At 26.1% G+C, this 27,063-nt stretch overlaps 2 protein-coding genes across 2 annotated transcripts; one reads left to right on the forward strand and one right to left on the reverse strand.

Annotated features, from left to right (window-relative positions):
• Positions 1 to 2,156: 2,156 nt before the first annotated feature.
• LOC145845192 (lipopolysaccharide-induced tumor necrosis factor-alpha factor homolog) lies at positions 2,157 to 2,750 on the reverse strand. The gene is made up of 2 exons (XM_082952615.1): positions 2,589 to 2,750; positions 2,157 to 2,324 (listed from the first exon to the last, which is right to left on the reverse strand). Exons 1-2 carry the CDS (start codon positions 2,748 to 2,750, stop codon positions 2,157 to 2,159), a joined length of 330 nt encoding a protein of 109 aa, XP_082808741.1.
• A 10,399-nt stretch (positions 2,751 to 13,149) lies between these two features.
• LOC145844471 (asparagine synthetase [glutamine-hydrolyzing]-like) lies at positions 13,150 to 20,518 on the forward strand. The gene is made up of 12 exons (XM_082951873.1): positions 13,150 to 13,352; positions 13,939 to 14,007; positions 14,522 to 14,605; positions 15,006 to 15,156; positions 15,739 to 15,927; positions 16,124 to 16,225; positions 16,596 to 16,723; positions 17,223 to 17,349; positions 18,808 to 18,949; positions 19,273 to 19,420; positions 19,616 to 19,768; positions 20,209 to 20,518. The coding sequence occupies exons 1-12, from the start codon at positions 13,173 to 13,175 to the stop codon at positions 20,440 to 20,442; spliced, it is 1,707 nt and encodes a 568-aa protein (XP_082807999.1). The 5' UTR covers positions 13,150 to 13,172; the 3' UTR covers positions 20,443 to 20,518.
• The last annotated feature ends 6,545 nt before the right edge of the window (positions 20,519 to 27,063 follow it).

Raw genomic sequence — 27,063 nt, forward strand, 5'->3', positions numbered from 1 at the left:
TGATGAAAATAGGTTGCAAGGTGTATCATTTTCTAACTTACAAGAAAAGAATATTTCTAAGCTCTGTTGTATGAATTTAAAGTTAAGAAGAAAAACTACTTTAGTTAATTAATAAATTTTGAACAATGAGTTAAGGTTTTTAAATGCAGAATAAAAAATTGCAAGTAGTGTTCATTTTTTAACTGTTGTATCTTCATATATATTTTAAACTTACATCAACCAGTATTTATTTCGGTCATCATAAACAAAGTTGAGATGTTTTCGCGCTATCTATAATAAACAATGAACTTTACCACACGACCATTAAAAACAGCTTTTGAGACAACCTACGACCGGTCAAAGGACGAAACCGGTCGTAGATTGTCTCGGATGCTGTTGTTGTTGATTATGTAGTATATTTTCTTACTTATTTTAAACTTACATTAAAAAATAGTTTAAGTTATATAAAAGTCTACAATTTTAAACTTTGAACATATTCTGTAATACAAAGTTTAACGAAAACTTAGGTACAAAGTTATACAAATAACAATGTTTTAATTCAAAGGTTTAAGTAATTTAAAAGGCAAAGTTTTGAAGTAATGCAAGTTTTTAGTTTAGTCAGTTTAGAATTTTAAAAAGTTTATGATCTTTAAATTTAACTTGTGACATTGGTGAGATGAATTAAAACTTTACCACATAACTATAGAAAGGGGTGTTAAGTCTTCTATGTGTTGTTTAGTGGTTGTAAGTTATAGTGTGTAACATAAAAGTTTAGGCAAAACCAGTTAATAAGTTTCAAAATTTGAACTTAACAAAGATCAGAAACAAAAACTTTTCAAAGTGGTTTGATCTTTTATTATTTCTAAAATTTATGAAATCATCACTTGAAATAGTACTATTAAAATACAATTTTTAAATGAAGAACTTAACGGTTGTATATTGGCTACATAGTAGCATGTATACAGCTTTATTAGGCTTGTACAACAGATTGACTAAGTAAGTAAAAGATATAACTGATTATAGACAATTTTAAATTTTTCTGAATAGTACGTCTCAAACGAGTCGTTTTAATATGTTAGCATTCAAAGTTCTAATGTGGGGACAGAAACCTTTTTCTCGCGGAGTATTTTTTAGCTTTAATACAAAATTTGTGCTTGACATATAAAGTTGAGCTTTTTGTAACATACATTTTGAAATGCGCTATTAGATTGACTTTCAATAAGTACTAGTGCTTAAGTATTGTTTTTTACAGTTAATTTTTACAAAGTTACGCGACCACGAAGACTTTTTAAAACGATTCCGACAATACTGTTTCTGATAAGTTGCGGACCCCTATTTAAAGCTTATCATCTTCAATCATAAGATACTAAGTTTTGAGCCGAACTTTTTTGTTCAGTAAAATAAGTTTAGTAGAAATAACAAGTTTTGTTATAGAATTAAAGGAAATGACTAGGCTGAATTAATGAATATAATATATATCTGTTGTATTGTAATAAAAAATTTACAGTGAGTTGTACAATCTGTTTTTCTTTAAATTATTTTTCTACAGCGTTTTTTACTATAAAACTAACAAAAACCTTGAGAGAAATATTTAACCTAGTTTTAAATTCTTTTTCATTTCAAATAATTTTATTTCAGATTTTGAAGCATAAAAAACATATTTTTAGTTTTTCTAGGTTGTTTTACAAAGTTTGAAGTGCTTAAACAAACACATATCGTTTATTTTAAAAAGTTAATTAATAAAAGTCTTAAGCTACAAATACAATTTATAATGAAACAAAAATTTGAAAATTTTGAAGTTATAAGGAAATCATAATTAATTTCTTATATTTTCTTGGAAAGAAAAAGTTTTTATAGAAAAACTAATAACAGTTGACACAGATTAGTTCAAATTATTAAAGGTTATAATCTGTGTGCTATCAAACTTTTATTGTAAAAAACTGAAATTTTCTAATTTTCTAAAAAAATCTTCAAACAAAAGCACAACAAGATCAATTAAAATTTATTTAACTCTTAATAAGAAAATTGCCCCCATTTTAAGGTTGACGCGTACACGACAACATGTTTATTTTAATTAAAACTAACAATATCAAACCTTAAAAAGACAAAGCTCAACAAAAGTAAATAAAGTTTATTAAACACATATCATAAAGCTTAAATGAACCATGCCCCCCATTTCAAGGTTTGCAGGTGCCGAGGTGGTAGTCGCAATGAGGGCAGTTGTGCCTGGCGTCCTTGAACTTGTCACAGCAGTAGGGCACCAAACACAGGCAGCACGTGAACCCGACCAGGCAGCAGAAGATGCAGCTCCACTTTTTTGCATGACCCCCCGCCTCCATGGTTACCTTTATTATAATTTATATTTTTGTTTATTTTAGTATATTTTTTTATTTATTCACATATTTTTTTATTTGTTTATTTGTTTTTACTTGTTTTATTTTTGTTGTTTATATTGTTTGTTTTATCTAATTTATTTGGTTATCATTCAATCTGTTCTGTTTATCTTATATTTAATATTTATTTATAATAACTTCAGTCATAAAATTTTGTTTATTTGTTTTAATTATTTTTTGTATCTTTCTACATATTACTTTTTTTCGTCTTTTTACCTTGGAAGTGATCGTTTTGGCGCATGCTGGACACTGCGTGACGCAGGGGAGTTTTGTTTGGTCGGGTCGCATTTGGCACAGTGGCGCCGCTTGTGGTTGGATTGCCGGTTGCGACGTCATGGTTTCTTTGTAGGTCGGGAGGGGCGGCTGTGGTGTGTTCATTGTAAAATTGTCTGAAATTTAAAATTGATATAAAACATAAGCTTTATATTAAAATTTTATAAAAGATTTCGGTTATTTAACACTAGAGATGGCTAAAAGACATATAAAAAATCGTATTTGTCTATGACAAAAGCTCAAATATTATATATTAGTAGAGTGTTTTAAATAACTATGAAATAAAAATTGTAAGAACTTGTTTATGGTTTCTACAAGTCTATTTAAAAAAACAAATACTGTGTTTTAATAGTTATTATAAACGTAAAAACATATCATTTTGACTGTAAAAAGATCAAAATAGTTGTTTTACATAGTAGATTACTATACTACTTCTTTTCAAACACTTCTAGCTAGCTAATTTAAAGACTATATATTTTTGTACTTCAAAAGTTTAAGTTTACTTTAGTGTTGCCAATAACTGTGCTTATATAATATTACTATCAAAATAATTCTTCTATCACACAAACTATCAGTGTTGTAGCATTGGTACACTTAACTTATTAGTATTACCCATCATAATTAAATCCTACCTTATTTAATTATTTTCTAATAAATACTAATTTCTATTTAAGACTACTTTATATAATCAAACAAGACAGTTTGGAGTGATGAATCTATTATATAAAGAACCACAAAACAATACAAACAAAATATTGAAAATTTAAATTAATATGATAAAGACTTTAAAAACTGGAAGCTATCTAGATCTATTTCAAAAGACCTAAAATATAAACTAAAAATTAAATAAAACTTTTGGTAAACAATAAACTGTTAAATTATAAATCTGGCTCACATATCTAAGCAATTAAACACAAATTGAAATATTCACTATAGCACAAAACAATACTTACAATAAGCATTCACACAAAGTTGCTTCAAGCTGCACACCAAAACTAACTGACTCACTCTTACATGACACTGCCTGTCACGCCTTGACACCTAGTTGCATCAGTATTTAGTTTGAAACATTACATCAGATGATTCTCATTGGCTCGTGCAATGAAGCGTATCTAACTCAAAATACTCTCCAAAACAATGATAATGCAAGGAATTTTGCACTGTCATTACAGTGTTTCATTTATAAAGATTCAATAAATTTATATTCTAAACAAAACTACAACAGAAGATTTTTTGTATAAAGAATATAATCAAACAACTGGAAAAACTAGAAACATAGTTTAAACAACTATTGTATACTAATTTTTCAAACGTTATAAACAAGAAAATTATAACTTAATTATGTCAGCATTATATAAATATAAAATAAAAGCTTGTTTATATCCCGGAAGTTTGAAGTATAAAACGTCCTAATTTTTATACATTAATTGAATGTTCAATTTAGTGTTAAAAAATAACACTTATTGTTTTATTTATAATTAAAAAGAAAGAAACTGTTTTAAAAGATTAAAAGATTATAACTTTTATTAAATTAAAACGATAATAAACTAAATATTAATTAAAAGATTAAAATTAAAATTAAAAGATTAAATTAAAATTTAAAGATTAAAAGATTGAATTAAAATTAAAGATCAAAATATAATCTTTATATTAAAATTAAAAGATTATTAACTGTTTTAGCGATTTTATTAAGTAAATAAAATTTAACAAGAATTTATGTTTTGTCTTTGAATACAAAAAAAACACTATTCTTTAGGGATTATTTATAAAGCAAAAAATAATTACGTAAACACTACTATATTTCATTAAAATCTTTTTTTTTGGCACAAATTACTACAAAAAAAAAAAATTTCTTACAAAAATGTGCAAGTTCGTTACTGATTTTTAACTTGATTTTAGTTGGAAATATACTTAGCTCTTTACAGCTAACAAACTGAACAATATTTAGTTGTCAATATAAGTTAATTTTATTTACTTTAATATAATTTATTCACATTTTGTATACTTTGTTACTACAAATTGATTGCATTTATGTTGAAACATAAAAGTAAAAAACGTGTTACCCACATACCGTATAAACTTACACAACTATGTACCACTTTTATTGAATAAAAATGTAGCTTTTTAATTTAACTTTAAATTATTAAAACTTATATATTACTTACGTTTTCAAAAAACTTTAAAGTTAATGCTTTTATTAAATTTTTGGATCCGTAATTATGATAGTGCATAATAGTTTTTATTACAAAAAGTGTTTAACTTGAGCTGTTTTTATTAACATTTACTGAGTTAAAAACTAGGTTTTATTTTTCTTTAGAATGAGTTCAAAATTGAACTAATCTAAACTGAAATCTTTGATTTGTCTACTTTCTACTGCTGCAATTTTCAGTAAACGACACTTTGAAAGTTTTAGAAAAAAGTTTAAACATTTTATTTAAGTTTTGTGTCCAAAGCTGTGAGGCACACAATAAAAAAAGGAGCATTAAAAAATTAATAACATAATTGGGTTCAAATCTCTTATAGGTAGTACAAAAACATTAAGAAAATTGTTTATTTGGTTAAGAGCATCTATTAAATTAAATCTTAAAATAATAACAAGTTAGTTATCTAACGAATTAGATCTTGTACTTACAACATTCCATTTGTGTGGGCGTTAACCCATCAGGTTACGTAAAAAAAAACTACGTATGGGTGTTTGCATGCTACCACTTCATGTTTGAAATACATATAAACATTCCTGCAGGCTGCAAGTATAACATTTATCACAAGTTTGTATGAACTCAGTCTAGTCTCTTAAAACTTTTCAAAATTACCAGTTAGGAACTATTTCTTTAGTTTGAACCAAATGTTTCATTCATTAACCTAAAAAGGCTAACAAAATAATTTAAGTTCGAACATTTTTATTGAAGTTCCTGTAGTTCTAAAATAAAGGAAAGTTTTCAACAATAGACCAACCAAGGCTACTAATGTGTAAAATATCAAATAAAATTTTAGTTGTTAATGATTACTAACCGACAACACTTTGTTAAAAATTACCTTTAGCAGATATTATTTTCCTACTAATTAAGTGAAAAAAATCAAGCTTAGAAAATGTTTCAAGTCTCTTTTTGCATTTTGTATTTTTATAGTTAAGCTTATTAAAATTTACCATAACTTTTCTTTTATGCTTGTTTTTAATGTTCTGACCTTGTTATAGAAAACTTTATTAAATATTTAGAACCTTAGGAATGTTTATATAGGTAAAACTAATATATTAAAAGCATTTGTAACAAAGAGAACAGAATATTAGCATTTGACTATTTTTAAACAATAAAGACTAAAAAAAAAACAGTTTCTCACAGATTATATAGGAATTTGTTTTTCTTAAACCACTTTTTTCATCTACTTTATATTTATAAGTTTCAAAAGATGTGCCTAGTTAAGTAAAAGCTGTTTATGTTTCATTAATGTTTTTTTAAAACTTTAAACATTTTTAGGGTTGTTTATTGAACGACAAAAAAATCAAAAAGCTTGGTCTAAGGCCCTGGTGTAAAAAAAACCTTTCGGTTATGTTTAAAAAAATATTTTTAATAACTAATACTTCATTTTAGAAGCCCTTGTCATGAGATGGACCTTACCAGTAAAAAGTATGTTTTACTTATGCTCGAAATACATAAAGATATTTAACTTTTAAATTTTTAAAAAATAATCTTACACATCTCTTAAGTGTACCTATCCACAGCAACAGTAGGAATTTCTCCATACAGTTATACCGGCAAGTAGTTTTCGCATGCTTATTACATGACTTACCACGCGCAATGTTAAGAAGAGCATTTCCATGCACTTTATTACAACTTGGTTTTGTGATCGAACCATTTGTTCTTAAAAACCTGTTCTGGTTCGCTTCTTTCAAAACCCAGTTTCGAAGAGCAGGATCAGATCAGCAGCAATCTTCGGTCGCAGGCGCTTTTGAAAATGTTTGAATGGAAACCAAGCTGCTGTCCTCAGTAATTTCAGCGATGCATTTAAACTAAAGTCGGAAAGATTAAAAAATTAAATTGTCAAAGAGTTTTTCCTGAGTTGTGCACTTGCGCAAGTCAGGGTGCACAAAAACATCTTGACAAGATAAAAACTTGAAAAGACTTGGTTTATTTTTTACTTTGATAAATGCTTTTTTTTGATAAATTGTTATAATCTTTGTATGTTTTTCACCAAAAGAGACATCTTAAAATTATAAAGTTAGTAGTGTTTTTTAACAAGTACATAATTAGTATTAAAGTGTGCACAAGTTTTTGAAAAGTTTGCAAACCTTTTTTGTTGAAATTTAGGTACATTTGCTATTTTTTGCTATAAAAACAATTTAAAATAAGTTTTCATATAATACTTTTGCAATGTTTTCATAACTGTTTTATAAAATTCAAAATTTTAAAAGTTCGAAGCATAAAAGTTTAAGCATTTGTTAATTTAATGTGTAATTCAGATTCATGAAAATATGCTAATAGTTAAGAGTTTTCAACAAACCAAGAAGTCCGTTAACAAAATACTTAGAAACTACTTTAGTAATTTTAAACAAATCTGATGTTTTTTATATAGACTTTGAATTAAAGCATTGAACAATGTTGTATAAAAGTTAACTTCATTCATTTACAGTGATCAAGATATAACTGCTGTTATATATACTCGATTACTCTTTTGAGGAAGTTTTTAAACAGAAAGTAGTTTTTCATTTTTACATATTTAAGTTATTACAAGTTTTTTAATAAACTTAAAACATTAAACTTACAAGCTTTAGTAAAATTCCATAAAAAAAATAATTAGTTTAAAAAAAAAAAGATATAATTTTTTTTTAATGGAATTAAGATTGCATGACTAACATAAAAAGAGCCTTTTAAATGCTATAAATTTGATAGTAAATCTGTTTTCATTGGGCATATTTTGTTAAGTTACTACAAGTTTGTATATTAAACAATCCAAATATTGTTTTTACCGTAGCTGTTTTTTTTTGGACTTTATTCCCTTACATGTAGAGTTACGTAAAGAAAAAACATGACCGTTTCATTTCAACTGCATGTAAAAGGTGTTGTCCACTTGTAAATTCAAATTAATTGAAAATTATAACACGTCCAAACACTGGTAAAAAAACAAAAAGTTAACAAGTTTGTTCAGGCCAAGTTTAAGTGCTGTGCTTTGCTAACTAAAATATCTGCAGTTACGTAAAGTTTAATAAGTATACATTAACTAACATGTGTATATATAAGATTAGTGTGCTAACCAGAGATGTTAAAATGCTAAAAGTTACTATGGTAATTCAGCAATGAAGTGTTTTATTTTTGGTTTGTTTTAAGTTAGTAATTTCACGCTTGAGTAAACAAAGCAGAGCTTTTTAACATGTCTGGTGCTAACATTGACTGTTAGATGATAAAATTTACTGTACTTATACGTATATGTATGACACTGTATTAGTATATCTATAACGGGGTAGGACTTTTTATGGGTAGTTTTAAATATTGGGTACTTTTAATTGCAGCAATTTTGCAATAAAAAGTACCCAATATTTTGATGATGTCATTAACTTTACTTTGGGTACTTTTGAAGCTTAAACTTTCTTAACAAAATAAAACTGCTTTCCAGGCCTATGATAAATTCACTTTGTTTATTTTTCTAAATACGAAAATTACTATATCTGAAATAAAACAATAGAAGGTAACTTAATATTTCCCTATGTTAACAAAATTATAGAAAAAAAATTTTAAGCCTTGATATTTTTTGTGTAAGTTACAATTTTAAATTCAAGCACAAATTAAGCTATTTATATATTAAATTTTTCTTTTATAGTTTATTGATGGCTTTAAGTTATTATATTTTATCAAAATTTAATTATTTTACATGTAGAAGTAGTTTAAAAATTACATATTTTTAGGTGATTTTGTTTTTACTACCAAATTTTTTCATTTTTTTTTATTTCTCAAGTTCAAGGTTTTTCCAGTTTTTGTTTAGACTGTCAAGTTCCTGGATTCCAGATGTGTTTGTAACCCTGCTCAAATTTTAAGGAAGTATTCCTTTCAATATTTATTAATTAAAAGAAAAAAGTAAAAAAGATGACACTAAAAACCTACTGTACTCTCCTATTTTAATGTTACATATCAAAAGTTTGTTTTGGTATAAAAAATTTGTATAAAGCTTGCTTGTAGTTTAGATTAAAATTTATATAGTGACATCAACTTGTAATAAAAGTGATCTACACCCTTCCTGTACCCAAGGTGACTCCTAAAGTTTTTTTGAAATTTTATTAAATTTTTCTAAATTTAATATATTTTTTTAAATGCAAGTCTTAATTACTGTTCTAAAAAAAAAGTGATCAGAATTTCAAGTTATTCTAGGATTTTATACAACATTCCAAGATTTCCATAAGCATCTAGGTTTGATGGCCACCCTGTTAGCTTTATTTCAAACTAAAAAAAGGTAGCTTTTGTAGAAGTACATAACTAATGTACAACTAGTTCAAATTTTTCTATGACTGAAATTCATCAATAAACTATAAAAAAAAAATTTAATAAGTCAATAGCTTATTTTGTGCTTAAATTTAAAATTGTAAATTACACAAAAAATATCAAGGTTTAAAGTTATTTTTCTATAGATTTGTTAAGATAGAGAAATATTTGGTTACCTTCTATTGTTTTATTTCAGATATAGTTATTTTTATATTTAGAAAAATAAACAAAGTGAATTTGTCATAGGCCTGGACAGCAGTTTTGTTTTATTAAGAAAGTTTAAGCTTCAAAAGTACCCAAAGTAAAGTTAATGACATCATCAAAATATTGGGTACTTTTTATTACAAAATTGCAGCAATTAAAAGTACCCAATAATTAAAACTACCCATAAAAAGTCCTACCGTCTATAACGTAGCGAAAACTGTAAGTAATAGTCTTTTACTAAGCAAATAGGTAATTAGTATACGTACAAAGTGGGTATAAAAAGTTTAGAAAGTCAAAAAATCTAAAAAGTTAAGATCTTTAATGTAAACATATCTCATTGGTTAAGTTTATTATTTAATGAGAAATATATGGTGTTGATTAGTTATTATTTAAGACTAAATTATATTGAAAAAAAAGATAAGAACAAGTAATTTTTGTTTCTTTGCTTTTCTGAACTTGCTGTTAATATAGTTACAACTGTAATAAACATTCTCTAAATAATATTTTAATTGCTTGATATAAAAACGTTGTTTTTGACTATTGGTATACTAAATGCTTTTGATCTCTCAGTTGGTTGCTTATATAGGTATTTGTTTTAGTAAAAACTAATTACAAAAGAAACAAATCATTGTACATAAGGAACACACAGTTAGATACTGAAAAGTTATTAAACTACACTAGTTTATTTAAATTTTTACATTATTTTTTATTGTGAACAATTGATGTTAGCTTTAATTACTAAATATTAGTTTATAAAAAATATTTTTGATTAAAAAAAAAGTGTTTTTGTTAGGATCAGTCATAAATCGAACAGCACAAAAAATTGCTTACAGCGGGCGTTTCGCTCTAAAGATTTTCAATAAACATTTTGTGAAGTACTACTTTTCTAAATGTATAATTTGTGTGAAACTTTTTTTTGTAGCAATTTGCAGTCCTTTAATTAAAAAGTAACACAAAGTATTAGTTGAACAAATCCTTTTAAACACTTCAAGTTTTTGTGAAAAAGTACTAATAGCTTTTTATATTTTATATTTAATTAAAATACACTCATATGCTTAATGTTAATGGTTTTATATATGTATAGTATTAAGTATTAAAGTCAATAAAAAACCTTGGTAATAAAATTAAGTGATAATAAACAATAAGTTTCTTTTATTTAACTTTTTAGTATGATATTCAATATGCTTTTAAGATAAAAATGGCTAAAATTTATTAACGTTAATTGAATGTTGAAATAGTTAATTAAAGCAGGTCAGCTAATTAACCCTTTAATTGAAAAAAATCCTTGATGTTTCTATTGTAAAGATACTAATAAAAATAATTTTAGACAATTATATATAGAACTTTAATACACAAATTTGTATGAAACAAAAAAATATGCAGTTTTCCTTTCTATTTTTATATCATAAATGTTTAAAATATTTTATCATTTAAAATTAACTTACATAAAATTTACTTAGTTTAGCATAAATTTTCTCTGAGAAAACATAAAACTTTTAAATGTCAGCTTTAATGCTATGTAGCGTATACGTGACCTGGCTACGCATTGTAATGTTCCTTTTTCTATAATGTGTTTAGCAACTTGCATTTGCATCTTTTGTTACTATTGCAGCTTTAAATGTTAGTTTTGAGCCGAATTAGTGACACGGAAAGATAATTTTAGTATATCTATACTCTTTACAGTATGCTGTGTGTGGCTGACTGATGAAAAATTTATCTTTCTAAAATAGAAATTGTTGTACTTAAATTTTCATGTTTTTGTAGTAGTACTCTATACTTGAAAGTAACTACTTATATACAAGTTTTTATTATCAGCTCAAAGAATATCAACAGTGATGGAAAGTTAGTTATATAACATGCTGGTTTATACACAATGGTTTTTGAATATTTATTATCCATTAAGCCACAAAACCAATAGTCATAAACAATTTTTCATTATACTTTCTTACTTTTAAACGTTATATTAAATAGTGTCTAATACTAAAATTTTTTATATTAGTTAGTTTACAAGTTATTAATTTTTAGTATAGTTTTTTTTTGCGATAAAATAAACTAACAACATGAAATTACATGAGTAAGGGCTAGTGAATTATAAAACTTTAAGCCAGTGATAATTGGTTGAAAAAAGGTTATAACTTTTCAATTTTTTTCCTTAAAAATAAAGGCAACTTATAGCACAGCCGGCAAAGCACATTTCCAAACGAGAGAATTGGTACGAGAGAATTGAAAAAAAAAAAACTAAAAATTCACAACGAATCGACAAAATGATTATGTATTGCATCAGCTTCGGCGAATATTTATAACCGGCTTTTACTTCTGTTGTTAGTTTAAAAAGGGGAGTAGCAAAAGGACTTTGCCCAGGCTGAACAGTCTGTTCTGTACAATGAAGCCATCACAGCAAATAAGTTTTGAAGGAAAAGTTATTTGTTCCATTACTTTTTTTGTTAAACAAAGATAAGTTGATTCCAGTAAGTATGTGTGTAGGTGTTATAATTTTCAAGCAGCATTTGTTATAAGATTAACATTACAAGAGTTTTACAAGTATCTAAATCATTGTTTCTACTTTGAAAAAGGTTGAGCATTGTTAAAAAAATTGTTAACGGAAGTGCGAGACTTTAAGTTTAATAAAGTTTTGATGATATAAAATTTAGCTGTAAATAAACATTGAAGTAAGCTTTAAAATAAACAAAAATAAAAAGCAAACAAATAGACTCACTTTTTATTTTACAAATTAGAATTAAAATATTCATTAAGTATCGTTTAAAACTAGAATTCGATTTGTTATGAACTGTTTAAAATCTATCTAAAGTACTTTCAATGTGTATCATAGAGCAAACTTTTTTTGTAATTTCATATCGACTTGAAAATTTAATATAGTTGTTTAAAAAGGCATTAGTGGTTTGTGGAAAGAAATAGAGGCCTGGCAAGTTTTTGATATGAAATATCACCATGATATTATAAAGTTGCGAAATTTCAAAATAAAGTTGTTTTCATTGGAAGTGCTAAAACAACGGATTAAAATGTGAAAAGCATGTGACGTAACAATAAATAAACCGAGCTAACCTTTTGTTAAATTTATAAAAATATAATACGGAAAGAAGTTTAAAATATGAAATTGTTTTTATTTGTTAGTTTATAAACTTCATCTATAAATTAAAACGTATTTTTAGAAGTTATGACAGGTTAAAGTAGTTTTTTTTTTTTTCTTACTTTTTTACATTTCAAAAACTTTTTTTCCTCAAAGTCATAAAGTATAAAAAGTTCGAAAACAGTTAGTACTTATATTATATAGATAAAAAGTTTATTGCTATAATTTTGTTTTCAAGTAAGCAAAAAAATTGATTAACTTAATTAAAAACATAAAACTTTGAAATATAACATTAATTTTATATACTGAGCTTCGTTTTTGGTTAAACATGGCATGATTTTTTGTTTCTTGCAGCAAAAAAAAAGTTACGTAGACTTATAAATAACTAAAAAGAGTCTTTTTAACATATTATATATGTTTCTTTTGCTTTTTATTTATTGTTGGCTCCATTGCAATTCAAATTATGCATACAAACAGGGCTGTTAAACAGACTATTCTCATTAACTTTTCTTAAGTTTCAAGGCTCAGTTTTTTATAGAAGTTAAAATTTAGTAGATTATCAATTAAAAGAAATAACAACAACACATTAGTTCTTTGTTTTTGTAGTGTATTTATAAAACCAACGATAGTAACCACAACTTTATGTATAAAATTATTTTAACTAATAGTTTAGTATTAAAAACAAACTTTAACAATTACCTGATTCAAAACTATTTATCATCAACAATTTTCCAGCAGAGAATTAACAAAAATTAACAAACAAAAATGTGTGGAATCTGGGCGCTTTTCGGTTACGACAGCCACGACGTGGAGCTGTACAAGTCCGCCATGTCCATCTCGTGCAGGGGTCCTGACCAGTTCATCTTGCAGAATATCGATCGGAGGCCGGAGGTGCTGTTGGGCTTCCATCGGCTGACAATCAACGGGGAAATGACGGGCATGCAGGTTCGTTGAATTTAAAGACAAATATTTCTTGAATACACTCTTGTTCGTTTTAATGTTAAGCTAATTGCTTTCTTACGGTTTTTTTTTTGAGTATAAAAGGGTTTAATTTAAAGTTAATTTTATTGAGATTTTAATAAAATTCATTAAACCAGCCGGGTAAAAACGAATGGCGTAGCGGGATGCAATTTTTTTAAAAAAATTAATTTAAAGTTTTTTTTTATCAAACTAACAACAACATACAACACACTGCTCAATTTTTGTGCGAAGTTGTTATATAAAGTTATTAATTGTTACTTTTTTCGTTCGGATGTCTTTCAACAAATATTATTAGCAATTAAATCAGATTTAATTACATCTAGTTTTTTAAGCATATTGGTTTTCTCAAGTTAGTAAAAATAAGATAAATGCGTAGAAAAAAAAAAGTCTCACAATTCGTTGTTTTTGATTTGATTGGAATTTAAAATAACATTTATTCAACTAAACATAATAAAATTTTAAGTATTAATTTTGTTTATTTTTAATTTTTATCAATTGATTTAAATTTATATCTAAATTCTAGCCATTCTATTTATTGTATTTTTTACAGCCAATGAGATTATCACAATACCCTCATCTGTTTCTCCTTGCCAACTCAGAGATCTACAACTACGAAAAAGTATGTTTAAATAAAATGAACTGTTTTTCTACTTACTAAAAAAATTATTACAGCTGATTTCTTTATATATGTCCTGTTTTTTTACAATTTTATAACATTTGAAACTGTTTTATGTTTCAATAAAATTGGATTAAAATACTTTAAGTTTGCATATTTGACTCATTATATTATTTTGTTTTACTTGAAACTTTTCAGTAACACTTCCAACTAATTAAGTTTTACAGTCGTAAAAACATTATTATGAAAACAAGCATTTTAAACTTAAATATTTTACATACAAAGTTACACAATTTTAAGGCTCAATTATGCTATATCTAAAACGTTTTACAGCTTCTTTTCATGTTAGACGTATAAAAAAGTAAGAATTACAAGTTTAAAAATGACATTTATTCAACATATGTAATTTTATTAATTAAAACTAAGTTTTATGTAAGATATAAAATACAGCAACACACCTTTTAACTTTCTCAAAAAAATTGTTTCAATAAATAATAGTTTTAATAAAAATAAACAGCTAAAGAAAGATCATGACTTCAAATTTGAAACTACTTGTGACTGTGAAATTATTCTTCATTTGTACAACAAATTTGGAGCAGAAGTAAGTTATTTTTAAGTCATTAAGACATTAAGTACTTGAAACTTTGAAAAACAGTATTTTGTATTAGTCGTTTTAAACTTCGACATTCAAAAGATGACTGTACTTTTTCACAACAAGTGGTAAAATTTGATTACCTTAAAAATAATCAAAATATAGTTATTTATGCTTGCTTATAATGATTTGTATAGTTGTTCAACAATGTAACGTTCGGGTAAATTTTATACTAATCAATTATTTTCGGTATTTCAACTTTAATATATGATAATAGTTTGACTCTTTATAATCCAGTGATAAGTTTTTCATAAAAAAAAGGAAACGCAGTTAAGCATTTTATTGAAAATTTCCACTTATAAAAAAATCCATTCCAAGCTAAAACGCAAGAAAACTAACACATTGTCAGGAAATGCCGAAATATTTGGACGGTGTGTTTGGCTTGTGCGTTGTGGACACGCTCAGGAACCAGATCACCATCGCCAGGGACACTTACGGGGTGAGGCCCTTGTTCTGCAGTGAAGTGGACGGGAAGCTGGGAATTTGCTCCGAAGCAAAAGGTTCGCAGAAATGTTTTCACATTGATAGCTATTTAATTTGTTTTTAAAATTTAATTGAGATAACCGTAGTGAGCGTGAAATAGCCTTGAAGGAAGGATTTTTATTTCAAGTATTTATGCTCCAAAGCAAAAGGTGTAAGTTTGTAATACTTTTTTTTCATTAAATAGCCTTTTACAGTTATGAAAGCGCAAGTTTGTTTTTAAAAATTGTCGCAAATCGATTGTAAAAAGCTTGAAGTCATGAGGAAAAAAGTAAAAAATTTTGCAGAAAAAATATTTTTTAAGGCTAAAGACATTTTTTAATTACTTTCGCTTTCCAAGTTAGCATTGGTTTGCTTCAAACTTTGTGAAAATAACCTAAATTAAATTAAATTTAGTTGGGTAGCTATTTTATGTTTTATAAACTACTAACACAGTATACACAAGTTATACTAGTAATTTTTAATGTACTTTTACTTTACTTTGATAAAGATTATACGACATAACTTTTTTTAAACTTTATTAAGTAAACAGTGTTTCGCTCAACAAGCTCATCAGTACTTAAACTAAATTCTAAAATCAAAAAAAAAACTTATTTTTTTAGGCCTGAGTCCCATTTTGAAGAGGGACGGTAAAGACTTGACTGGCTCCATCAAGGCCTACCTGCCCGGACACGTATCAGTTTACAGTTTCGAAAAAGGGAAAAAACCCGCGCTGGTGAGCCAAAGCAAGTTCCACGATTTCGTGGAAAACCCCGCGCACTTCAACAAGAAAGAGCTTCAGCTTTACGGAGGTTATTATTTGTTTAAATAATGATTTATGGCCACACTGTTAAACTTAACCAAGTATTTTTATGGCGTTTAAATTTTTTTTTTACAAAACTTTAAACACTTTTGCAAAGTCTTTGAAGTAAACTTGTGCAAAATTTGCTTAAGAATTAAAACACATCAAAAATATAAAGGAGTTTTGAGGTTGTGTTTTTGTTTCAGAACACGAAAGATCGGTCGTGCTGAGCAACATCAACAGTCTTTTCACCGAGGCAGTTGAAAAGAGGCTCATGTCCGGCAGAAGAGTGGGCAGTCTGCTGTCAGGTACAAATTTATTTTGTTAGAAACTTTAATTCGAATTTATCATAGACTTATTTGAATAATTTTTTTTGAACACTATTTATCTGTCAGGTGTAGATTTAATTTATAAAAATTTTGCTTAGAACAACTGACTAAAAATTAATTGTGACCCAAAAAAGTAAAGTTAAATCTATAAAAAAATCATAAATTAGAATCTATAAAGAATAAATTTAGTTGTATTTTATGAGTATTTTTTTTCGATCATCCTTTGCAGATGTATTAAAAGTAGAAACCAGAACAATTTTTTATAAATCACACTTCAGAATATTCAATTTAAACTAGTTATTATTAATGGCGTTTTAACATTTTTTAGAATTTTCAATTTAAAATACAGGTGGATTGGATTCCTCACTGGTGGCAGCTTTAACCGCTAGGGGGCTTAAGAAGAAGGGAGTGGAGTGGCCCGTTCAGACATTTTCTATTGGTTTGGAGGAAAGTCCCGATGTGCTGGCAGCAAGAAAAGTATTTTATTTGTATTTTAAATATTTTAAAACATTTACGTAATATTTTTTTTTTTATGATAACCACTGCAGATTTACTTCAAACGTACGAAAGCTAATTAGATATAACAGTTTTAACTGAATTTTAGAAGTTTGAGACTAATGCACACAAGTATGATAGAAATAAATCACAGCGTGTGTAACTTTTTTTATTTATTTTTTGCACATTAATACAAAAAATAACTTAAAGCAAAACGTTTTAACTTTTACGACACTGTTTTACGCCTGTTTTTTTTTAATTATGAGGTTCGTTTCTAGACGTTATCTGATGAAGCTTTAAGTTTAAATGTATTGAAAACTTTAAAGACATGAAAAACAATATTTCAGACAAGTTTTAGTAATTTCATATTAACGCATTTGCGTCTTACAAAGAACCGACTGTAGCATTACAAGTTGCCAACTCATAAAACGACACATTATTTTTTAAACAAACACTTTACTCAACGTATATTTTCCACCAGGTGGCGCGGCACATAGGTAGCGAGCATTTCGAGGTGAGCTTCACCCCCGAGGAGGGATTCGAAGCGGTCGTGCACACGATCAGGGCTTGCGAGACTTTCGATGTGACCACCATCCGGGCTTCCACTCGTTAGTGTTGATTTTTTATTTTTAAATGAATTTAAGTATTTCAAATGCAAATTGCTTTCTTTGAGCTTAGAATTTAAGGATATTTTTGCCATAAAAATCAGCTCGTGAGTGAAAGCTTTAAGGTTCAAAATGAGTTTAACTGAAGTTTAAAATATGAATTACGCACTGTTGAATACAAAGTTTTTAATACTTTGAAGCAACAACATCTACTTGTGAGTGTGAAAACTTTCAAGCTTTATTTTATTTTAACTGTGTTGAACTTAAGGTTTAAAATAAATAATGCCCTGTTTGACCTTAACGTTTTGATGTAATTGCAGCGTTTTTTTTCACGTGAATATTGCTTCAGCTAAAGTTCATAGAAATACGCGTTTTAAATATGGTCTGTTCGACCTTATTGTTTTGTAAATTCAGTTGTAACCACAAGTATCAAACTAGTTAGTAGAATTGAAAGAATAGTTTTGAGCTGAAGACAAGCATTTAAGTGTACTTTTGAAATTAACATTCGCTGTTTTGTGCAGAATTAGAGCTTCTCATTGTATAAACTTTTGAAAAGTTTGAGACGAAGCCTATGCACATTATGTTTCTTTAAACGTTTAAAAGTTTACATTAACCTTTTCAAACTTATAATTTATTAAAATTGCCAACTTTTGAATTTTAGCCATATTTTCTTTAACAATAAGCTTAAAAACTTATTACTAGTCGTGTGTTTTATTAGTCAATACTATTATGATGTCAAACACAAATAAATTCATTTAAATTATTCATGCTGAGTTTCATGATTTACAATAAATTTCGTTTGCCTACGTAGCTTGTACGTGGTTGAAAATATACTTTAGTAAGTGTTGTTTAACTTTGCATAAATTGTTAAACTTTAAGAAAATTTAAATAAGTTTTAGTGTTTTTTCAAAAATTAATTACTTTTTAGTTAAAAAACAAAATAAATTTATGCATTTTTTACTAATGAAACTTGTTACTTTATAGCTTATTTTCAAAAAAATATTTTATCAAATTATTTAGGTTTAAAAACGCATTACACAACTGTTAAAAACAGTCAACAGTTTATAAACCATACAACAAATGCCATTTTTTCACTCAGTTTATATTTTATAAAGATTACAAAATATATATATATGTATATATATAGATATATAGCTAAATACATTTTTGCTGCGAAACACCTATAAAACATATATTCAATCCATTTGTTTATCAAACTTTTTGGAATTTATTTAAAAAATTTACCTTCTTGTTATTTAAACAGCAATAAACTGTTACTATCAATATTTTTCTTTACATCAATTCATCTTCCTATTATTTCAACAGCAATAAACTGTTACTATCAATATTTTTCCAACAATATTGCACCTTCTTACTATAATAATTTTCTACAAGAAATGCGCCTCCTTAACAGCAGTGTTTTCACAACAACTTACCATCTTATTAATAATAACTTTACAGCCATGTACCTGCTGGCCAAGTACATCAACACACACACGGAAACGGTGGTGATCATGTCCGGGGAGGGGGCGGACGAACTGGCCCAGGGCTACATCTACTTCCACAAGGCCCCGTCGCCACAAGAGGCCGACAAAGAGAGCAAGTGCGTTTCAATTTTTTTGCGGACAGGGATTTTTTGAGTTGTTTTTTAAAGCTGCTTCTTAAGGTTTAAAAAAGAGTTAACTGTTTATATACAGACATAATGTATTTTGAAAACCATCTGATAAAGTTTATGGCATTTTAGACGAAGCTTTTTCTTAGTTTTATCCTAATACTAGCATAAAAAGTATTCACAATCGTTAAGAAGAATACAGAACTATTTTAAAGCAAAATGACAAAGTGGTTCAGCTTAAGAAAATTTTCGACGTCAACCTTTCTATATGTGAACAATAAACTTGTTCAATTTATTCAAACGTTTTTTTACAGACGCCTTTTGGGGGACTTGTACTTGTTTGATGTTTTAAGGACGGACAGGTCAACTGCGGCCCACGGACTAGAGGTCAGGGCACCTTTCTTGGACCACGCCTTCACCTCCTACTACTTGTCCCTTCCGCCAAAGATGAGACAACCTAAAGTAATGTTTTTTTTTAAATAGATTGAAAGGACTTAATGTTGTTAAACTATTTAAATTATAGTATCTTATAATTGAAAGAAAAAGACAACTTAACCTTATTTTTTGTTTTGGTCCTAGTAAGTGCATATAAAAAAAAAACTTTTGAAAAAGTTTTTGATATGTTTAAACTATTTTTTCTGTAACTATTTTTTATAGGATGGGGTGGAAAAACATTTACTGAGATCTGCTTTTGAAGGAGATTTGATTCCGAGCGAGATTTTGTGGAGGCCCAAGGAGGCTTTCTCCGACGGTGTTTCTTCTAAAAAGAAGTCTTGGTTTGAAATTCTTCAGGGATACATCAACGAAAGAGTAAGTCAATATAAAGTTTCAGTTTCGAGTACATTACTAGAAATAGTCTACAGCAATAGCTACGCTAAAAATTAGATTGAAAAGTCTTTGTATATTGTTTGTAAAAAAATATATGACTTGAAACTTCTTTTCTGTGTAAACCATTTATCATACTAAAAACTTTAAACTTTTTTTTAACACAATCTTGAGATTTTATCGCAACTTTAAACTTTAAACATATATTTTTTTACATTAAACTTCCCACAGGTGACGGAGCAAACTCTTTTCGATATAAATTATTGATCAGACTAAAAGTTAAGAAACTAAAAATTATGATTTTTCATTCATGTTGGCTTAAGCACTGACAAAAAACATAATTAACCAGCTTAACCAACTTGTTTTATTTTTTATTGATTTTAAAAAGTACGCGCGGAACTTCACTCCCAAACTTTTCCCTACAGGTCACGGACGAGATGATGTCCGCGGCCGCCAAAAAGTTCCCCTTCCGCCCTCCGATGACCAAGGAGGCCTACTTCTACCGGGACACGTTCGAGTCCATGTACAGCCCGAACATGTCCCACCTCATCCCGTACCAGTGGATGCCAAAGTGGGTGGACGCCGGAAACGACCCGAGCGCGCGCGTTCTGACCGGTTTGTACAAGAACGACGAGAAGGTGCAGAAAAACGGTCACTAGGGGGTGTTTGTCCGCCTTTTTTTCGGATGTTCTTTGTTACTTGAGTCGAGTTTCCATTCGAATTATCACATATGATGTTTACTTGTTTTTTTTTCTGTTTCAGATTTTTTTCATCATTTTAGCCAAATTTGCAATAGCATATATAAAAGTTTTTTGAGTTTTATTTCTTAAATCTGTAAAAGACTTTTTCAAAATCAAAATGAATTGTTTAGATGAATTTTAAACTTTTGAAATTTTTCCTGTTGTTAAAATTTGTAGTTCAAATTAATCAAAAAGTTTAAAAATTCCTTAGAGTTTTTCTGTACTTTCAAAACTGTTTTTTTTTTTAATATCGCTTATAACGCAATAAAAGTGTAATTTATACAAACAGTATGTATTTATGTTTGATTTGGAACTTTAAAAACATACGAGGCTTTTTTGACAATAGAACGTGGAATTGATATACACTTTGGGTTTTCGCATAATCACATAAAGTTTATAAAAGATTCAAAACTATTTACATATATACGAATTAATCATAAAAAAACATAAGACTATAATTTATTATTTAGTTTCAAGTCTGCAAGCGAATAAGTGGTTAGAAAAGCCACGATTTAGATTAATTTGTAAAACCAGTAAGTAAAAAAACTTTTTCTGAAAAGTACCTTGTATGTTAGGTTTTTTTATTCTTTAAAAGTTAATATAAGATTTTTCTTCACTTCAATTATTTTTAGTAGTTTTTCCACAAAAAAAAAACAAAATAAAAAGAAAAACTTCAAAGTTTTTTAATTTGATAAGTTTGACCTTCAAAAAAATCTACTTAATTTTTAAGTAAGAAGAATATTTTATTTTTAAAACCTGCTAGAATTATTATCTATGTATATTAAAAAAATTAAAGGATGAACAAAGCTTAAATATAAGTTTTTTTTTGTTCTATATTATATTATATAAACATTTTAAATAATTTACTCAGTTATACATTGTTGGGAACTTTTATTTTCTCTGATAAAAATAAAAACGTTTCAAATGAAAATAAACTGTAAAAACTTAGTTTGATAAAAAAGGTACAAAACAATTTTTCAAACTTTTCATCATCATTCATTCCCTACTAATTATTCCTGTGTTTAATCGTTTTATTATGTCATTAGTTAAAAATTGTTAGCTCTGAAATTTTATATATTTTTATCTAATAAAAAATTGAGTTAAACAAAAACTTACTTTAGTATTTTAGATATATATTTTAAAATTATAACGACTTTATAGTCAACAACTCAAAATTGATCGTCAGTTAAAAAAATTAATTTTTCTTTATTGTAGAAAAACTAGCCATATCCTAGTTTGAAAACTATATAGATATAGTTTTTATGACGTTTTCAATACTAAAATGTATACTAGATATTACATTTCAAATAGTTTTTTAAGCTGAAAATTGCCATATTATGTGCTGCAGAAGCGATTATCTACAAATTTGTTGGCATTTTAAAATTATCTTGACCAGATAATGGACCGTGATAAAGTATTGAAAATTTATTTCCAAACACCCATACTTAATTCTCTGTGTATATAAGCAAGTTTGAGTACTTTAACTGCTGTTTTATTTTACAAACTTTAAAAAAAAATTCAATTTTTTAACATTTCATGTTTTTCGTTAAATACCATTTCACTTACGTAAAAACGTTAGTTTTACTGTAAGAGAGTACTTATTGCAAGTTTCGTTTTGCAGAATTGTAAATAGCTTTAGAATTTTAATTTTTTAATAAAACCTGTATTTATGTAATAACAGAGAATTTTTTTTTAATATAATTAAACACCTTAATTTTGTAAAGCTGTGCAAGAATTTCATGTTTGTTTTTTACAAAAAATTTAGAAAGTGCTTTTATAAAATACTTTAGTTTTTAGACTTCTTTTAAAATTTGAAATATTTAACATAATAACATATTAAAACTTTATGTAGATCAAAAAAGAACTAATCTTTTTTTGAAAAAAGTTTATACTTAATTACTACTTATTTGATGCATACGCTTAGTTTTTAGAAAATCAGTTTACAATTTGGTTAAAAACTATTTAACAAAACATCTTTTCAAACAAAAAATACTTACCTTGAACAAAATATTTCATATAAAGATATATAAAAAAATATTTAAGTTCAACAAAACTAATGACAAAAGAATTAACTAAAACTATAACAGTATTTTAAATCCCTAAAGAGTGCTTGTTTATTGTAAAAACAGTTATACTTAAGTCCCAGGTGAAATGAAAAAAACCTCGATAGTAAACATTTTAAAATTTTAAATAAACTTTTAATTAATTATGAAGATTCCACCACCGTATGTTTTATTTTAATTAGTTTGATATTAAAGCTAAATTAAGCAGTATAATATAGCTTCATGCTTTGAATAAATACCTATTTGAAAACAAATTGTTTTAATAACTATCTTATAGATTCGCTCTGTTTCAGATTTAAAGAAAATAATAACTGTTTTCTTTTTGTTACTTAATTAAAAACAAGAACTCTGTGGTTAAACTTGTTGGTGCTTATTTTTAAAAGTAAAATTTCTTATTTTACCAACCGGAAAATTTATTCAAAAAAACCTTTAACTCATTTTTTTGCAGAAATAGTTTTTGTTCAACAAAAGTTTATAACAATTTTAAATGATACTACTAACCTTTTATGCTTGATATAAGTTTAATATACAATGTACTATTAAGTTACTAACTTGATTTAGAAAAAATTAATGTATTAATCTGACTTAAAATTAATGACATGCAGTTAAAAATCAGCTATTTATTAAAATAACTGTTTACTTGTCGAAACTGAATTGTGAAACAAAACTAAAGTACTATTTATATTTTTGCTTAGCTTGTTAATGTAATTGAACAAAAAAGACTTTAAAAACAAGTTTACTGATTTATATATCAAAAACACTTAAATTGGTTGCCTTTAAACTAACAGGTTTAGATAAGGCTTAGTTAATTAAAGAAAAAACTGTTTTAATAAAACTTTCGACTGTAGACTCAGGTAGATATTTTTTGGTATTTCAATGGCATACTCAAAGTTTAAAATTAGACTTGAATCGTATGGAATACCAAAACTGAAAACTAACTTTTGCCGATATATTTAACAATAAGCTACTTTGCTATCAAAATACTAATAAGTAGCAAACTTTAATGCTGCTAATTATATTTCTGGTTGTTAAATTAAATCCAAGTAAATAAATAAAAGTAATAAATTGATTTTTATGCTTAAAGATTACATTTTAATTTTAATTAACTCTTTATTATAGTTTAGGGTTACCCAATACCTCCATTTAGGTTGTATTATTTGCTTCAAACGACTTTAAGTTGTATATTTTAAATGAATTTCTATCAACGTTAATTAAGCTTTTATTTGCTTCAAACAACCTTAAATTATTATTTATGTTACTCTTAATTCTTAGAAATCAGAAATATATGAGAGTGTGCTAACCTTGACAGAGAAAAGTTTATAAATTTTCACAACTGTAATTTTCTAATGAATAAGTGTATCAACTTAATAAAAATCTTTTAGTTGTTTCGTTTATTAAATGCAAAAATTTTACCGGATATTGTAACTAAAATTTTTTTACCTTATGCTTATACTATAGAGTCAGTTGCAAACTAATTATTTAAATAAAAAATTTTAATACTTTTTTAAGTTTTGGAATTCATTTTTTTATTTTAAATAATTTTGGTTTAATATTAATCTTTAGAAGTTTTAAAATTTTGTGTTAGGAATTAAACTGTTTTTATTACAATAAATAAGTTAAAGATGCAAACTTTAAGAAACTTCATGAATTTATGTAAACACATAATTCATATATTCAAGTATTTTGATAGTTTATGCATATTAAACAAGCCAAAAACTTAACAAACTTTTCTAATGTACGCTTGATAAACATTGCTATGATATTTATTTGCAAATGAAAACAACATTTTGATAAATTTTGTAAAACAATACATTCGTGAAACATTGATTTGTTCAAAAAATAACTGCTTTTTGTTGTTTGTTTTATCGGAAAAAACATCGAAACAAGTAGTTAAGAAACTAGTGATATTTAAAAAATTTATAAGAGTTTAAAGAAACACAAATATAAAACATCTACGTTGGAGTTTAAATCTTAACAATTCTATTACTTTTATAACAGTTTAATTTACCCTGAAGCTAAATTGAGTTCTTTAAAAATTTCTTAGTATAAAAAATGTTTTTACAAAATAATTTAAAAAGTAAAGTAGTATTAAACTTAAAACTTCGGTTAAGTTTTCGTCGTAAAAATGGTTATTAATAATATGAAATCAACCAGAAGAGTTTCATAACTGCTTTTATATTTTCAGATATCATATATTTATGGTAAAAATAAAAGGACAAACTTATCATGCTAATCGGCCAAAAACTTACCGAAACAACTTTCATCGTTATAATAGTATCTAGGCTCAATCCTTATCCGTTTTCAAAATTTATCTTCTTGTTAGGGCTTTCCTAACTGCTTGTTTGAATTAAAAGGACTAAACATTGTTACTACAATAAACGGTATAAAATTGAATTTAGTTTGTTTTAAAACTTTAAACTTCTGAAAATTTACGAAAAAGCCTTTAGCTAAAAACATTAACTTTAGTAGCTTTTTCTATTAGCCTTCAGATAGTTAAATTTAGTGTATTTCTAAAACTAATCAAAACTTTATTACTTACTTTAGTTTATTAATATAGTTAAAATATGTTTTAATTTATTAAATATTATACATAAGTACTTAAATTTACTTAAAAGTACTTTAAACATGTGACATCTTTACAAAACATAACAGTTAAGTAGATTAGTTCTGTATTAGAAAGTAAAAGTTTTATTGTTATTAACTAAATAAATCACTGTATTAAAACAATGCTACTACTAAACATTGCATCAGCAATTTTATTTCTCTTTGTACCATGTGATGCCTGTTATACTTAAAAAGAAAATTTTCAAGAAGTTAAGCAAGCTAAATTTTTTATTATTTTTCAAAGCTAAATTACTTTGTTTTATCTAGCAGTTTTAGTTGTATAAGTAATCAACATGTTTAATCTAAAGCCGCAACTTAACAAGTCTATACTTACTTTAAATATAATGCAATAAGTAATTTTATAGCTATTTGTTAGATTTCATTTTTGTCAGACATTATATATTACAAAATATTTGTGTTTTTTGATTTTTTGGATAATTGTTCGGGATATAAATTTTTGACAGATGTTTGTATTTTACTATATGGTAAAAAAAACGTTGTTTTAAACTTATAAAAGTTTAATTACTTTAGTTTGGTTTTCTTTATTTAATTTGTTTGTTAGGTTGTTTTTAGTTTAAATAGTTTATCTTAAAGTTTTTCAACTTTAGCTTAGCATAAACTTTTAAGTATCTTTAAAAACAACCATAGCAGATTTTTTTTTTTTTTTTTGTAACAACAAAGTTTTAAAACTTATTTGTTTTGAAAGATTCGAACTATTTATTAAAATTTAGATTTTTATAACAATTTATGAATCAAAAATTATATTGTAGTTTAAATATATAAAAGTACTTAAATTTGATGTACTAACTTTACTTTAAAAGTAAAAATAGATTAAAACTGTAAGTATGCTTATTGAACCTTATTTAAAGCCATAGGGTATACAACATTTTTTTACTAAAATATAGACTCTTAAATGAAACATTTTTATACAAATTAAAAGTCTGTTTTACTTTTAATAAAGTGTAAAAATATCAATTTGAATTTTAGATTAATTTATTATTTAAAAAAGTTTTCAATACAAATCTATGGATATTAAACTTTTTCATAAATAATGTCCTTTAAACTTTGACAACTGATATTTCACAATTTTTTTTTCTTTAGAAATTTTTAAATTTGTAAGTAATTTTTCTTGAAAATTTGGAAAATAAATTGCTATAAAATAAAATTTGGGAAATTAAAGTAAATGTAAACAGTTAGTCTGTTTATGAGAAATTAAAGGGAGTATAAGTAAAAAAAAAAGTTATTGGTTTAAACTGATTTTCAAGATAAAAAGTGTTTGTTTTGTATTAAATACAAATGAAGGAAATATGTATAGTGATATTATTAAAATTATTGTTTCGTAATATCAGAAATAACCGCTTCATAATGTTATAAAAACAATTTTTAACTTTCAAAATTAAATTCCACGAAAAGAAATATCAACAACACTAATTTAATGTACTCTATAAAATGTAAATGTAATCTAGTTATGACCAACAAAAGTGTATATAATTAGTTCTAATTATGTAGTAAAAACTCTTAGTTTATAACTTTAAAGCAAGTAATACCAAAAAGTTATTTGTCAAGAAAACAATTAATTGTTTTTATGTTAAAGTAATGGCCGTCTAAATTTGATAATCTAAAAAAACTAGAGGTAAGTTAAATCTCAAATTTCCTCTATAGTACTACCTTAGATCTAAATTACATTTTGAATAAATTATCTAGCCGAGTAAAACATTTTACTATAGAATTATAACTAAAAAATGGCAAAAAAATTTAAGTAAAAGTTATGATTATCACAACATTACTAATAACAAACAAACAAACATTTGTGCACTAAATAAGTAAAACTTATCAATAGAAGTTAAAAATAAAATATTTTAATTTAGGTAGT

This window comes from Thalia democratica, chromosome 9 (assembly GCF_965202585.1).
Source record: "Thalia democratica chromosome 9, ktThaDemo2.hap1.1, whole genome shotgun sequence".
NCBI classification, from domain to species: Eukaryota; Metazoa; Chordata; class Thaliacea; order Salpida; family Salpidae; genus Thalia; species Thalia democratica.